Genomic DNA, 16,188 nt, shown 5'->3' with positions numbered 1-16,188 from the left:
AGAGACCCTAAGTTATTCAGTTCATCTCAAAATCGCATGGAAACAGATGCCCATAAATCAGAAATGCTACTATTTAAGAAAAAAAAAAAAAAAAAATAGAAGAGTTGGTCTCTATATTCTTTTGTCTAAAAACTGTTTTTTTATACTGTTACCTTAGGTCTACTCTACATGTGCTCTTAGAAGATTATTTTAATAAAAAGACACTTTGGATTTAGTGCTACACTCATGCATGCAATTTTTGGCAATTATACACTCATGTAAAAATGTAAAAATCTGAAATATTTTGGTATTATGTCCTAAAAGAGGAAAATACATAGGATCTTAATTAGGTATAGTTTGCCATATATTTATTCAAGAATTAAAGGTAAGTTTCTTATCCTACATGCATATCAGAACATTCCCATCAGATTGGTTTAGGATCCCACCCCATATTTCCAACTAAGGGTTTAATTTACTAAATATTTTTTATGCATACAGAATCTCTTTGTAATCAGGCCACACAAGGATATTAGTGGAGATAAAAGACTGCAAATTTGGTTGCTGTTTCCAAACACATTTTAAGATAAATTTACATATGCATGTGTAACATTATAAAGTAAGCATTATGTCCATTTTTATTTTCTTTAAATTTCCAGATCAAGTGAATAATCTCACCTGCATATGAGCTGGCAGGTGAAAGTAACCTCAACGAACCTCTAAACCCAATCCCAATTTCTTTCACACTGTGTTCAATTAAATGCCAAATTAATTTGAATGGATAGACTGTAAATAAAGCAATGCACATGATTATCATCTAATTAGCACTGGCCAGCATTATAATGTGCTCATTAGTGAGTTGCATGGTATCCTAAGTCTCATAATGAGTAATCAGGGTACACGTGATTGGCATGTAGATGTTTGGATGCCACTACTCAACCCAATACATCAGAGCTGGGACAAGATATGCTGTATAAATAAGAAGAATACATAGCCAGCTGGTGAGTTGGCAATTTCCTGCTTCCTATAATTCAGGTACAGCTCCTGCTCTCAGACACAAAGAGATAAACGTGAGAACAGAATAGCTGGAGGTAGAGAAATGTCCACCCAAAGTGACACAAAACAAGTGTCTACAATTATTATGAAAGATTACAGAAAAGAAAGAAAATCTTACTGCTATTCTATTGGGTGAGAGTATTGTTTCTAATGTATCCAAGTATAGGATCAAAGATCCTAATGTCTTAGTAAAACTTCTTGGAAGTTGAAAATTCAATCATTTAAATATATCTCATGATATCATTCAAAAAGTATTTTATCACTTAGCCTTTTGTCTTCCTAATTTCAGTATGTGATTGTGAAATCATTTAGCAGGTTGCAGGCGAGGGAGGCAGCTGTAAGTTGCATTTGTTGTTATATACTTAAGAATTCACTATAGCAGGTGTCATAGATTGGCTCACTAGACATTCAATTTACCTTCTCAGACTCCTTTGCAGCCAGAGGAGGCCCGGTGACACTGTCTGGTCAAAGACATATAGGCACAAGGCTCATGTAGACTCTTCCTTCCCAGAGAAAGCCTTGGTGGAAGAAAGCCTGTTTCCCTTCCCCCTTTCTTCTCTGCTGGATGCATAGCAGCCACACTGTGGTCATTTGGACAAAAGCCACACACCACGGATGATAGAGCAGATAGACTGAGCCTGATTTCTGGACATTCTTGATCCTCCAGCCGTCTTGTCATGAGAGAAAAAGACACCCCTCTCTTGTTAAAGCCACTGAATATTTGGAAGCTTTTTGAAACTGGATCTCTAACTTTCATTTATTATGGTTGTCCTCAAAAATCTTGGCATCATGTAATTTGGTGTTAGAGCTGTGTTACATTCAAGAAGCACTTTTCAACAGCCATAAAGAATTTAAAAGTAAATTTTATCTTTATGTCTTTGAGAGATCCATAATTAGTCCACGACAAACTTACTAAGATGCTATTTCGAACTTCTAGTCACTTCCCTCACACAGCAGAGTTGCTTTTACAGCCCCAACCCTACCTTCCACAAAACAAAGTTCCCTGATTCTCACTCAGCCTGTGGTTCGTATCTCTTCCAGAAAGAATTTCCTCTCTAGGATGTCAAGGAAGGGGACAAGGAGTAGGTAATTTGATTATAAGACCTCTTTTGAAAGATAGGTGAGCAGGAAGTCTATGAATATTTTCATGTTATTAAATTTGCCCCATAGTATCAGTTAAATCATTTCACATCTCCATGTACCTCTTTTCATAACTATAAAATTCAGATTCTAATTGGAATAAAATGTTTTGAAGACTGAAATGTAGTATATACTCATGCATCCAAAATTGTTTAATAAAATAGCAAATTTCAAAATAGAGTACTCTTTAGAATTTACAGCTTTGATCATCCCACATAAGTAAAATTAAAACTGATATCTATGGAACACATTTGCCAGGGTCTCTATCACCTTTTGTGCTCCTTTTCTCAGAAAAATGGAAATAAAAGACTGTAGTTTTAGTTGCTGTTTTCAAGCACATTTTGAGATTAATTTACATATGCTTGTGTACCATTATAAAATAAGCATTATGTCCTCTGGAAGACTTCCACAAAGACAGTGCTCCACAAAGAGCAAACAAAATAGAATAGGATGAAGAGCCAGAGCATATTAAATTTGATTGAATGAGACCCTCAGAGTTGCAGAACGTTGCAGCTGTAATGACCTTCCATTTCAAGCCCACACTCTATCCCTCAGTTGAGTACTTAGTAAACCAGAGCCACCAATGTTAAATGGCCTCCTAGAGTCACAGTGGTCAGCTGCAGAGCCAGACTAGAATGTAGGTGTGATGGCTCCAGTCCAGAATGCTTGCTGCTGAACTCCACAAAGTCCCTTGTACATGCCTTTGAATTTACTGGCACCTGCCCCCTGCATCCTGACACCCTTTGGGATCCTCGTGGAGACTTGTGGCAGAGCCTCCGGATCGGCCAGGATGGGCGGGGCATCAACATTGCAAAGCTAAGGGAATAAGATGCACGTATAATCTCAAAAATTTAGGAGCCTTTCTTTTGTCAGGTAATGCAGTTTTCATACAGAAACATAGCAAGGGCTCTACCATTTCTTTCATTCAAAAAACTGTTAAAAAAGCAGAATTTGGAATGATTGTGAAGAAAAAGAGATCTCAAGGATCAGATGTTTCTGATGCACAATTACTGAGCTCGAGGGCAAGGGCGGTGTCTGAAAGCGGTAGTGATAGATGAATGCAATGCCCACCTTGAGAAAACGCCCTCCTTTAAAGGCAGGATGTGTGAGCACAGATGACAATCTAGCCAATATTTTCACAAGGCAAAGGCTGAATCCTGGAAAAGTCACTTCTTTGAATAGGAGTTAGGGCGTGATTGGCGCAAATGATGCACAACGCAGGCGAGAGCTGGAGGGAAGCGCTTCGTCTTCACCAGCTGCTGCTTTATTTTCCAGGCACCCCTAGGCCTGCGCCTCCTGCAGAGTACCCACGTCGTCCCAGGGAAGTGGGTTCAGCTCTCACTTGGGCCAGCACTGGAAAGGGGCTGAGATGCAGCCAGAGCCAGCGCTCCTGCTGGCAGCCCTGGTCTCTGCCGCAAGCCCCACCCGGGAGGACCAAGCTGCTGCCTTTCCCTCCTTACCTTCCCCGTCGTGGCAGCGCCTCTGAACGTACGCGGGTCCTTCAAAAAGTTCATGGAAAAATCCAATGAAAAGATCGTATGAATCCTTCTACGAATTTTTTGAGACCCGTCGTATGTTCTTTGGGGAAATATCACGGTTTTTGAACTGAGGACATATTCTCTTCGGAAATCACATGGCAAGATTTTAGAAGAGAGAAGATTCTCAGAAATTGAAAAATTCCAAACAGAAGATAATTAATTGGTTTTGTGCTAACCTTTATAACCTCAATCTTTGAATTTTCTCCCTCCTTTAGAGAAATCGTGTCTGTGCTGCCAAAAGAAATGAGATGTGATTTTTTTTCTAAGTCATTACTGTGATCTCCATCAAAGGATAGCCAAGACAGTAATTAGTTCTCCATACCAAACCAGCCTCAAATGTGACACAAACTGCATTTGTCCTGTGCAGAGCTGAAAATGAAACCCTTTGAACTCAGAATTTTCTCCTGAGTTGCTGTCATTTGGCAGAAATTTCTGGAGTTGTTGCTTCTTATAGATCTTTTCTACTGTTAACTTTTTTTAAAAAAATAAAGACTTAGAAGTACTGACAAATGGCACCACATTACCCTCAGAGTGGAATCACCATCTGAATGAATTACAGGTAATGGGAGGGGGAAGTCAGAAGCATCACCTTAGCTTCTTGGCAACATGAGGTCCAGGTATTCATCCAGGAAGCTGTTTGCATTTCCAGAGTGGCCAAGACAGACTGTCAACGAGGGCAACATCCCCAGGGGCAACTGGACACTAGTGATCCTTTTTGGAACATTTTTTGAATATCCACAGAAGTAGTGGTGTCAGGCATATGTGTATGCTAGACCAAGAAAAGCAGGAAAACTGGATCAGAAAGTCATCCAGCCATCCAGAATGTGGTCATAAATACTGAATAAAACTTCATCCAGTTTTGTGGTCCTTAGAGGGTTTCCAGGACATGGTGCATGAAGCGGGATCCCAGACCCCCAATTTGTGGCAATGGAGCTGACAGTCCAGGGAAACCAAGGTGTCTAGAGGTCTCAGGACAGAGTAAGACAGAAGGGGGCTGCAGAGAGAGAATTCCAGATCTACAGAGGGTTCCTCCAGAACAGGATATACTATTACCATCTTATAGCAGTTAATACTGATTCATTTTGTCCTGCAGGAAAGTGGTGTAGGTGACAGTGTGCAAAATACTTTTGTTTTGCTTTCGAGGAAAAGCACTGTGGGACTTGATTTCTGCTGTCAATTCAGTAGCCACTAGACACACATGACTATTTAAATTTAAATTAATTAAAAATAAAAATTTTGGGCCGGCCTGGTGGCGCACTGCTATAGTGCGCCGCTTGGGAAGCACGGTGGCGCTCCCGCCGAGGGTTCGGATCCCACATACACACCGGCCGCTCGCTGGCTGAGCGAGGGGCGGGAGCAACACCGAGGGTTGCGATCCCGTTGCCAGTCACGAAAAAAGACAAAAAGGAAAAAAATAAAAATAAAAAATAAAATAAAAATTTTAAATACAGTTCCTGAGTTGCGTCAGCTGTATTTCAAGAGCTCAACAGCACCTGTGGCTAGTGGCTACTGTTTTGGACAGCACAGATATAGAACATGTCCGTCACTGTAAACAGTTCAGCTGAAAAGTGCTGGGTTACATAGTTTTAATATACTTAAGAGATGAATCACATTTTTAAAATCAAGTCTTTTGACTTTCTCTTATACTAAGAGTGTTTGTATGTATATCTACCAATTTGATCTTGAACTTATTTACAAATTTTGAATAAGTATAAAGCATTTAGAGATATGTCTTTGAGCTTCAAGGACATATATATATATATATTTTTATTGCCTTCTCTTATAGTGAAATAGGTCTAGAGAAGTCTCCAATTTAACCTTCTCAGGCACAGGTCCAATCAATAGCTTGTCAAAGAAAGGGACTCTGCATTCTTCTTGATAGCTAGTTTCAGCAATAATAAACTACTCTGCATTTCTTTTCAATTGTATGTTTGATTGGACAATTTCTCAAGTCATTTGAGTAGACTTTATTCTAAAAGCTCATGATTTTGACATTTCTCTCCTGTATATGGAGACGTATGGACATTTTGAACACATCGGTATAGTAACAGTAAGTTAAATGAGCTCAATTCTGCTCATTTCTGACAAATGAATTGGAAGCCGAAGAGTCTTTTCCATCATTATCAAGGGCAGGCATTTTCTCCAAGGCTGTGAGAAGCTGTTCCTCCTTTTGCCCAAGCAGTTCCAACTCCAAAAGCAATTTGCCACCATAGGGATCCCTCCAGGAGACTTCAACTAGAGTAAAAAGGGAAATCTCATGGGACTCTGGGACTTTATGGTGAAAGGAGAAGAGTTATTGGGGATTAAGTATAGGGAAAAAAGTTCATACCTCATCCTATTTCCTGTCTGAGGATCAACAGACAGCACTGTGGGGTGGCTGAAGAGACTATAGAAATCAAGAAGGGATTTATGGTAGAGTCAAGAACTGGAGCAGAATTCCCTGGCTATTAATGCCCCAGTTTTCTCAGGCCTTGGTGAGAGCAGGCTGAGATTGTACCAGGATGGAGAACTCCTCAAGACTAACAACATTTACTGCTACAGGCCAAATGTGTCCCCCCAAATTGCATGTATCAGAAACTTGAACTCCATTGTAATAGTGTTAAGAGGGTGGGAAATCCAATGATGATATTTGAAAGGTGGGGCCTTTGTGAGGTGAATAGATTGTGAGGACTGTGCCCTTGATAATGGATCGATCCATTCAAGGGGCAATGGACATAATTCTGATGGCTTTAAAAGGAGAGCGAGTGAGAATGTTAGTTCTCTCTTGCTTAGCCCATTTTCACCATATGACACCCTGAGTTGCCAAAGAATAAGACCTTCACCAGAGGAGTTCCCTGAGTGTTGGACTTCTGAGCCTCCAAAACTGTAAGAAATAATTTTCATTTCTTTATAATTACCCATTATAATCAATAGAAACAGAATAATACAATTACCTCATGTGAAAGTTTAACAAAAGGCTTTTAGACAGAAATGAGGTCTCTGACATTTGTAGGAGATGTGATGAGGTGAATGAATGCACCATAAAATGTTAAAGGACTGAAGTGACCTTCTAAAGGTACAACAGGGTGATTGGGGGAGAGTCGAACCAATGAACAAGAGGTCGTCACCCTAGGAATCATTCTTGTCTATTTCTATCACCCGGATGTCTTACCAATATGAGGCAAATTTCATTCTTAAGATAGTTTTTCTTTATCCTTCAGCTTTTTGCTTAGGAATCACCCAACCACTGAAATCAAGTTCCGTTACCTCTTAAAAAGAAAGCTATTAAGTGTGTTTTGTAAAAACAACAGCATATACTCTATACATACACTTGGAAAAGGGTCAATAATTACTTTGATTTTTAGAGGGTCTGTTATCCTCAACTAATATCTTGTCAAATAGCACTCACTTAAACTGCTATGTTTTCATAAATATTTATAGCTATTTAATATGTCATCATCTAAAATAATTCATGTATTGATATTCTTGAGAAGGGTTACATAGAACATTGTGGTGGATCACAGACCTCTAAGATATGTAGCAAAATCTGACTCAAAATCCTTGTACTTGATTGAAATGACAAAGTTATCAACTTAAAGTCCAGAATTACTAGATCCATTGAGGGGAAATTGTTACTGAGAAATTGTTAGTATAATATCATAGTCATCAGTAATAATTTTCTAAAGTAAAGCTGTACATTTTCATCATGGTCCAATATACATAGTGATTAATCCAGTTAACAGATGTAAGCAGTTAATAGTTTTCTTGGGTTGGAGCATGACTTTCAGCAAGGCACTTGATTTTTCTTATTTTGAAAGATTGGCTCCTGAAAATAATGTATGGGGATGTCACAGTGACAGATAATCCTTTTTTAGGTATGTAATGTCCTCACAGAGTGCCTTTAGCAGGATTTATTGAAATATTGGTGAGCACTACTATAAAACAGAGACCGGGAGTAAAGCAGAGGTTCAAGTCGAGACAGTAGCTTGTCTGTTTTGTTTCACCTGTGCTTATATATACATAGCTAGGGCCATGGCTGGCCCCATCCAGACACCGCATGCAGAGCATAAGTCAAGCAGGACGCGGCTTGCAATGGTATTCTTAAGGTCATTTCTGGAAAAGTAGCTGACTTATGTGGCAATCACAGAATACATAAAAGCATTTGCTCTTGCTGATTTTTACCTCTTGTAGATGAAGAAACAAAACTCAGTGTCATGGAAATATGTCAGAAAACTTGGGTTCTAATTCCTGTTCTGAAGGCGGCACGAACAGGCAAGTTCTTCCACCTGGTTGGACCTCCATTTCCATATGTGAAAACTGAGGGGATTGGATTTGACTGGAGTCCCCACAAAATGCCAACAGGAGCCAGAGGAGGCAGTCCTTAAGATGATAAAGGTATCCGATCCCAGGACTCCTGTAGGGTGCGAAAGTCTGTGATAAAATGGAAAATCCCTGCCTCCTACTGGGGACAATCAGTCCTCAGCTACAGTCAATTGTCTCCAGGTAGGAATGCAGTCCATGTGTTGCCATATGGTCAAATTTTTCGAGAAAATACAGAAATTCAGATTTTTATGTCAAATATTCTGGTTTTTAAACGTTGGCAACTAACAAAAACAAAAACAAAAACAAAAACACCTGCAAAGACCAAATGATCATATGTATGGGTGGGATGGGCCTGTTGCTGCCATTTTGTGACCTCTGACTAGAAGCCTCTGAAGTCTCCCCTTGCTCTGTGGTTCTACTGGTGGGCGGAGGAGAAGGGAGGTCCTGTGACCACAGAGCACGACTCTATTTAATCTTCTTTTCACTTGGTTTCATTAACATATGAATACAGTAGGGAATCAGAGCAACCACAGCCAGTGGGATGGATGCACTTTTACAGAAAGACAGCACATAAAATAAATGCTCTGCGTGAGTGGGGATTTTGACGTAATGGTAGAGCTGCAGTGTGGTCAGCGAGGTCATGGTGCAGAGCAACCGGAAGCTCAGCTTGTAGCCGTTTTCCCCTCGGCAGCTTGTCAGGAACATGTCCGAGTTGATTGCAAAGCCCAAGCCAAAAAGGACCCCGAGATTTCTCACGAGTCCAGCAAAAGGCGTGGTGTCAATGTGGATCCAGTCGGGGTTGGCACACCACTTTTTGGCTATGGGCACAGACCACAGCAGGTCAATGTCGAGCAGTCTGAGGAGCAGGTAAAAGCCAAGAGCAAACAAGAAGAGGAAGAGGTTGGTCTTCAGGTATGTGCTCAGGCTGGCCGTTTGGATGCCTGGAGTGTGTTCAAAGGCCTCTGCCACCAGCATGCCTGGGGGTTGGAAAGAGACACTGACTGGTGACTGTGTTCCCTTGAGCCCCTGCGGAATCATTCCTCTATGCGTTAAAGAATTTAGCCATAGTTTTCAATGATATGGGGCTTTAGACACCTAGGTTCTATGAATTTTCTAAAGCCTTTTTTAGGCAGAGACTAAAAACATGTTTACCCTGTGGTCTTTTTGCTTTCTATATTAGCCCAGAAGGATCATTCAGGAGTTGGTGGCACTGACTGACAACCCACTTTATAGGCAGAGCACTGATCTAGGTGCTTGCAAGTAAAATTTCAATTTCCATAGCCAATTAACTTAGAGAGCCATTGAAAGGTATGTGGGAGCTGAATAGTGGAAACAATCATACTGAATGCCACTTAGGGAATACAAAGCAGCTGCTAAATGAAGTCCATAGCCCTGTAATAAACACTTCAGATGTTTCAGAGAAAGTGGCATGATGTGCAGGTTGGGGGATCATTCTTAAGTCCCCTGAACCAAGACACAAGCACACTGCCTGAAGTGATGGTTTGGGAGTCAGGCTTAGCTCCAGTCACTCTTCAGAAAAGCCCATCTCACTAAGCAGTCATGCATTTATACCACTGAGTGAGACTGTACCGTTGTGTCTGTGGAGGCTATGAGAGGTGTGTTGAACCACGTAAGCTCCCAGGGTAGCATTTAGTGTCAGTGACTTGACCGAATTACCTCTGAAATTGGAAAACTGTTTACCAGGGAAAATCTAACACCATAAAAGAAATGAAGCTAAAGCTTTCAAATGACAACTAAAGGTAAGTGATCATATTTACCACCAATTACTCCAAGAATAACTTGATGAGGAAAATGTGTTGCTATGAATACTCTGGAGATGCAGACACTGATTTGAATCAACCAAAAAAGACTCCAAAGAAATGACCAGGTCAGTCTACGATGGAAGAATAGATACAAGTGTAAAAAGCAGAGAAATTGTATCACTCATAAAATTGGGGGAGGGGGGGTGACACCAGATGATCCTTCTCAGAAGAATCTTCTAGCTGTGATATAACATACTTCTAGAGTCTTTTTTCAAAATGTTACCACGTGCTCTATAGGATTTGAAAAGAGGTTTCTATTTTTCTCAATGCATTAAATTTAACCAGTGCTATATCCTGAGATTTTAATAAATGCTAAAAAGGAAGCCATTTTTACATCCTTGAAATAAGGATAACCATTTTAATGGAGTAGGGGAAATTTGAGTTGGGTGAATTTGTAATATCCATAATGATCACAAATGAACCATAGACTATATATTTTTACTCCCTGTCATGTGTGCTTCCTCTTTACTCTTCTCTCTCAGCCTTTCTTTGTTGGAGGAAAACTCACTGGAGAGGCAGCTGCCACTCAGCTGAAAAGCTCATGAGCATTCCATCAAAGGCAAGTTTTCATTAGGTTTAATTTCACAGACTCTCAAGAGTTCTGGTTCCTTGTTTTTTGAGATACAGAAAATAAGGAACAAGGAAATTAACTTATAGGTTATTTGCTTTGGATTAGAAGCAGCAATGTGCAAAAAGTGTATAAAAATATTAAAAATCCAAGCAATACTTATCATTTTCAAAAGAGAGTTAACAGTATTGAGTGCTAGGAATCCTTGAATGGTTTGTTCCTGGTAATCGGACCAAAATTTGGTTATAGAAAGACCAAACAATAGAGAGAAATGAGACTTTCAAAGAGGAAGTAAGCAGGAATTATCCATGTGGAAGAAGAATAAATAGAGATTTGGTAATGTTAAAGTAAGGAGTGGGCACACAATACATTTTTTAGATGAAGGAAATATTGTAGTTATAAAAATTGAAAAGGAGTTTCAAGAATTTTTTTTTTTTTTAGAAGAAACACCTATTTTTCAGATTTGATAATTGGGGGAAGGAATGAACTAGAGTGAAGAGGCGAGGCTTATCTAGATTCCTACTTTGAAAATTGTCTATTGTTAGAAAATGCTAATTTCTTTAAATTATAACACTTTCTACTGCTGTTGTTGTTGTGGGTTGGAAAATGAAAATGTTAAGGCATGCAGGTCACAGTCTCATTAGAATAAACTTTAAAGATGCCCAAATTCCTTTGGTCATTTGTTTTTGTTTTTGTTTTAATTTTAATTTGTCAATATATAATATAGTTGATTTTCGTGTTGGCCATTTGTTTCTTATATCATTCACTACTACTTCAGAAAGTGGAATATGTGATGGATCTTGGAAATTTTTTATTTAAAAAGAGCTTTTACATAATGGTATACGATATAGCATTTTTAAAAAGTTAAATGACAAATCTTATCTCAGGTAGCCTAATAATTTATGACTAAAGTGATGGTCAGGTTTCTTCTAATGATAGTTCAAGGATTTTAGGAAAAAAGAGAAGGAAACAGCCCAATTCCTACAAAATTGTGAGTAATCTTAAATTAAAGGTCTGGGCCTTTCTAGACATTAAGAAATTTAGTAACATATCTACTAAAATTCAAATTTAAGTTTGCCTCTAGAATGTTTTAATTAAAAAGGTTGTATAGTCTTTAAAGCTAGAATATATGTTATTGATGTCAGAAGCATTGTCTATTCAAAGAAGGAAGCATGATTTTACTAAATAAGTTGATGTTTTTAAGGGGAATGATGAGTCTCAAAACTTTCAGTTAATCTTAAAGCAAGGAAATGTGCATGCAAAAATATTTTCTTATGTAATTTTTGATGACTTTTTAATGAGCTACCAAAATGATTATTTTATTTTGGAAACCCAAAGGCACATTTAGCAAGTCATTAATCAGTTAAACATTTCCAATCCTATCTAGGGCAATAGTTGTGAGCTAATTAAGACATTATCTTAAAGCACAATATTAATTTTCTATTCATTTTGCTATCTTGGCTATGATAAAATAGAATAAGCACAATTCATTCAACAACTAAAAACACACTAAAATGAATTTTTAGAAAAGACTTTTGGTATTCGAAATGGTCAGATTGCAATGCTACGGAAACTGGAGCAGAGCTGACCTGTGCAGAGTGATAGAGAACTTATCCATCTGACTGACAGTGTGGCTCAGGACAGCTGTCACCATGACGTACCAGACACACGATGAGCCCATTGCATGGCCAGATGGACTTCCTGCAACAACAATGTGTACATTCATTTGAAAGGGGGTTAACTATCAAGATCAGAGATGGACAACAGAACTGCATATTCACCATGAAAATTACAAATAACTCAGGGAAAAAACACAGGGCACAGGCTATATTTAATGTTTAGAAATAGGTAGAAATTAGGAAAATTGAGTCAAACTGAATCTCAAAAACACTATTTCAAAAATGGTCCCCAAATTTTCAAGCTCATTGAATTCCAGAAATCAATATATTCATTGCTAATTAAGAACTCATGCTGTTGTACCAAAATCTGCCACAGCCCTACTTATTCTTCATATCTAATTGTTTTTTGTTTTTATTTAAAGATGACCGGTAAGGGGATCTTAACCCTTGGCTTGGTGTTCCAGCACCACACTCACCCAGTGAGCCAACCGGCCATCCCTATATGGGATCCAAACCTGTGGCCTTGGTGTTATCAGCACCACACTCTCCCGAGTGAGCCACGGGCCAGTCCCTCTAATTGTTTTTAATTGACAGGAATATCAAAGTACTTGTATTGAATCTTGAATCAGTTTATTTTCCTTGGGCTGAAAAGTCACATTCTAAAGGTTGCTGGTGCTATGCCTGTGGTTTACTGACTGACTTACAAATGACTTAAAAATGTACAAGTAGTTACCCCTGCAATGAGAATCTTTGTTATGAAATGGGGGACAAGGAGAAGCTGTGAATGGGGCATTAATCCTGGCAAAAAAAAAAAAGCCTGCAAATAGGCAGCCCTTGGTCTCCAAGAATGTCTTTTCCTTGCTGCTTGATTTTTTTTTTTTTTTAATCTCTTTACTTAGATTTCTCCCTGACTTTTCACTTAGTAGACATTCCTTCAGGAGACTCCAGTCTCCTTTTAAAAAACAAAACACTAGTCCCTTTTTTGTTAAACAAAGACAAACCTATTTCTTATCTGCAGGAATTTTTAGAACCTTTTATAGGCTTAAGTGAATTGTAAATCTCCCAAGGGTGAATATAGAGTGCAGCATTATTTTTTTCCTCTCTTTTTTCCCCCCGGAAAATGTCTCATAAGAGAGAACACATGCTGAGAAGTGCTAGGATAGACCAAAATAGCATTTCAATTGTGTCAAAGGTTGTCCATCCATCCATCTATTCATCCATTCTTCACACATTGGTTTTGCAAAGATAAAATACACATCATCACTGCCCTGATAGAACACACAGTCTAATAAGCAGCCAGATGTATAAAGGACTAATTATAGTACAGTGTGAAAAGTGATATAACAGACATATGTATGCTTTTCTGAGAATGAAAAAGAAAGCTATTTAGGAAACTCATTAGGAACTTACACATTAACTATATTCAGGGCTAGTTTCAATGGATGTCAAATAGCAAGATTTTATGCTATGTAACAAACTGTGGTGAAGTCAATGTAGCAATACATTCTTAAGAAATAAAACAACATATAATTTTTCTTTACTTAATTCAAAAAACCTTTTTATAGTCTTACTCAACTTTCATGGGAAAGATTTTACACTCATATAGAATCTTACTTATATAAGGAAGTGGCCCAAGAAGCTTAATTATATACTACACATACAGGAGAAAAAAAGAAATTTTAAAGAAATTGTTCTAAGGTTAGACAATATTTATTTATTGGCAGTAGTAACATCAAGAAGTCCTTACCTTTATTACAGAAAACTTTATTCTTTCCTCATTCATGAGATTCTCAGAATCGCTATAATAACTTTGAAAGTTGCTCAGCCGCAGATGAATCAGTATTTCTAGAATCTTAATATAGTTCTTTGAGAATTTGTTCTAGCTAACTGAATTCTGTTTTAGTATCAACCCATTACGTTTTTCCAAAAAAGTAAATGCCCAAATACAAAATCATTTGGGGAGTATTCTCCCAACCTACCCTTTCAAAAATAACAAAATGGAATTTGATTATTCATAAAACTTCCTTCCTTTGTCATTAGCAATTTTGATGCTTATGAACATTTAGCATCCTCACCCATGACATTTTCTTTAGTACCCAGCCTCGTGTCATATCAGTTATTAGTTGATGATCACACATAATGACTCCTGCTGGAATATCTTCAGTCACTTGAGGCTTCTGTAATTGCTTACCTGGACCTGTTTCACATGTAGTAGGGAACTGTTCAAGGCATGGGCTTGAGTGATTTGGGTAAATCTGAGTTTCTTGGACCCACCAATAAGGCCGATGACCAAATAATATCCTGTATTTAAAGAAATATAAATATGCATATATAAATATATATAAATACACAACTGTTACTTATTTGGAGACTAGCTATTTTCTCTTATAAAAAGGACTCAAGCAGAGGGTCAGTGGGGAAAACTTATGATTAAGAGACTTTGAAAGAACTTGGGTTCTGGTCTCTCACTCATTATAGAGGCTGGTAGTCATATAAGGTTTTGGCACCCTAGATTCCTGTAAACTCAGGGACTTTTTTCTTCGGGTAGGGGGATACTATACTATGGGTGCTTTGGATACTGATACTAGGAATATCAAAGTGACCTCGGTATCATCAATCTGTTCATGATGGTGCTGCTTATTTAACTAACTTCTAGTTAATCACAGAATATGTGTTATAGAGTTTTAGAATTTATTTAACAATTCAGTTAAAGTATGCATTTCTATGCTTTTTGTAAGTTCTATTTATGAATCTGCTGTTTCAAATTAACTGGTATGTTTGAAATATTTTCCAGGTAAAACTTTATACATTCTGAAATTTGATCACTAAGCCAAAGCTACAAATCTAAGAGTAAGTTTTAGGAAAAATGAAACAAAACAGAATCTTACCATTTAAATATAAGATTGAACCAATCCCCAACGACTGCTACCCATATCATCTTGGTTCCAACTGTCTGATTAAGTTGAAACCAAAGTGGAAAATAAATAGAAAAGATATTCCGGGGGTCTCCAACATTGGACATAAAATTTAGAAAATCGTAGTAAGCTCGGTAGTCCTTCTGCAAATGCTGAATTATGAGTACTCCATTCCTATGAAGGAAATCCATCTTGAAAAAGAGGCAATTCTAAACATAGAGCATTTGTAGCTGAAGCGCTCTGAATCCCACCGTTTTTATACTGTACCCTTGTGGCGTGTCGAGGCATTACTGTGACATGTGATGCTGACCATTTGTGGAAAGGGCACATTGGTCCTTCTCTGTTAAAAAGCTCATCTGTTTATGATTTTAATTAGTGGCAAAGTACATGCTGATCTGTGGCAATCTGAGGGGAAATTTGGATAGAAACACAATGAATTTCTTATGCAACCTCTCTTTTGTGTGAACAGTTGGATCATGTTTGCTTGAAATTTTTTGCACAGTTCATTTCCTTCAAGGGCAGACATTAGCAATTTCTATGCTTGGCTAGAAGACTATGCAAACAATTATTGCATGTCAAATAGCCCTTACAGCCGTGCATTTTAATTTAAGATAGATTGTGGTCTCTGACTATTTTATTGGGTCTTTGAGGAAAATGGTTGAATAAATATCTGGGCATGAAAAATTTATATGCTATACCAGATTGTTTTCTGACCACAGACTTTAAAATAAAAATACTTTGATATTTCTTTATTGCCAAAGAGAATAATAGAATAGATATAGAATAGAGAAGGAAATATACGGGATATATGAAATCTGGAGGGAAATGTGTTGCTTTTTGACTACGAGGCAAGGAAGCAGAAATGGAGGTCTGTTGGGTAATAGAAATGTGTTTGGACTAAGTTGTATTCTTTTTAGTGACTCGAGAATATCATTGAGAGGAGTGGAGACCTGCTCATGTGACAAAGGAGAAGACTTGGGGAAAATGCTTTGCTGAAAAGAGTGTTCAGTAAAGGTAGGTGAAAGGACCAAAACAAACAAGTAGATTGGGAATGAACAGAAGGGCAGCGCAAAGAGACCTATGGATCGGAGTCAGAGTGAGCTGCCAGTTTTCGAGAGCTAAATTGTGTCTAGGAGGATAGGTGTGGACACAGGTAAGCCCCACCAGGTGGTGAGGGTGGAGCTGGGCAACCTTCCTTGTTATCTCACCATTTGAGTTGTCTTTGCTAATCATAACCGCCTTCACTAGACA

General features: G+C 38.2%; 1 protein-coding gene across 2 annotated transcripts; it reads right to left on the bottom strand.

Moving 5' to 3' along the window:
- Positions 1-8,436: 8,436 nt before the first annotated feature.
- Positions 8,437-15,220, bottom strand: G6PC2 (glucose-6-phosphatase, catalytic, 2). 2 transcript variants are annotated; one of them, XM_008589962.1, is made up of 5 exons: positions 14,911-15,220; positions 14,214-14,323; positions 11,993-12,104; positions 9,791-9,906; positions 8,437-8,989 (listed from the first exon to the last, which is right to left on the bottom strand). In XM_008589962.1, exons 1-5 carry the CDS (start codon positions 15,126-15,128, stop codon positions 8,478-8,480), a joined length of 1,068 nt encoding a protein of 355 aa, XP_008588184.1. In that variant the 5' UTR covers positions 15,129-15,220; the 3' UTR covers positions 8,437-8,477. The 2 variants fall into 2 exon arrangements, with proteins under 2 accessions (XP_008588184.1, XP_008588257.1); XM_008590035.1 differs by lacking the exon at positions 9,791-9,906 and having other exon boundaries at positions 8,965-8,989; positions 14,911-15,128.
- Between the last annotated feature and the right edge of the window lie 968 nt (positions 15,221-16,188).

The sequence above is a fragment of the Galeopterus variegatus genome, unplaced genomic scaffold, assembly GCF_000696425.1.
Source record: "Galeopterus variegatus unplaced genomic scaffold, G_variegatus-3.0.2 Scaffold12, whole genome shotgun sequence".
Classification (NCBI taxonomy): Eukaryota; Metazoa; Chordata; class Mammalia; order Dermoptera; family Cynocephalidae; genus Galeopterus; species Galeopterus variegatus.
The sequence above is the reverse complement of the archived record's forward strand: the minus strand, read 5'-3'. Positions and strand labels throughout refer to the sequence as shown.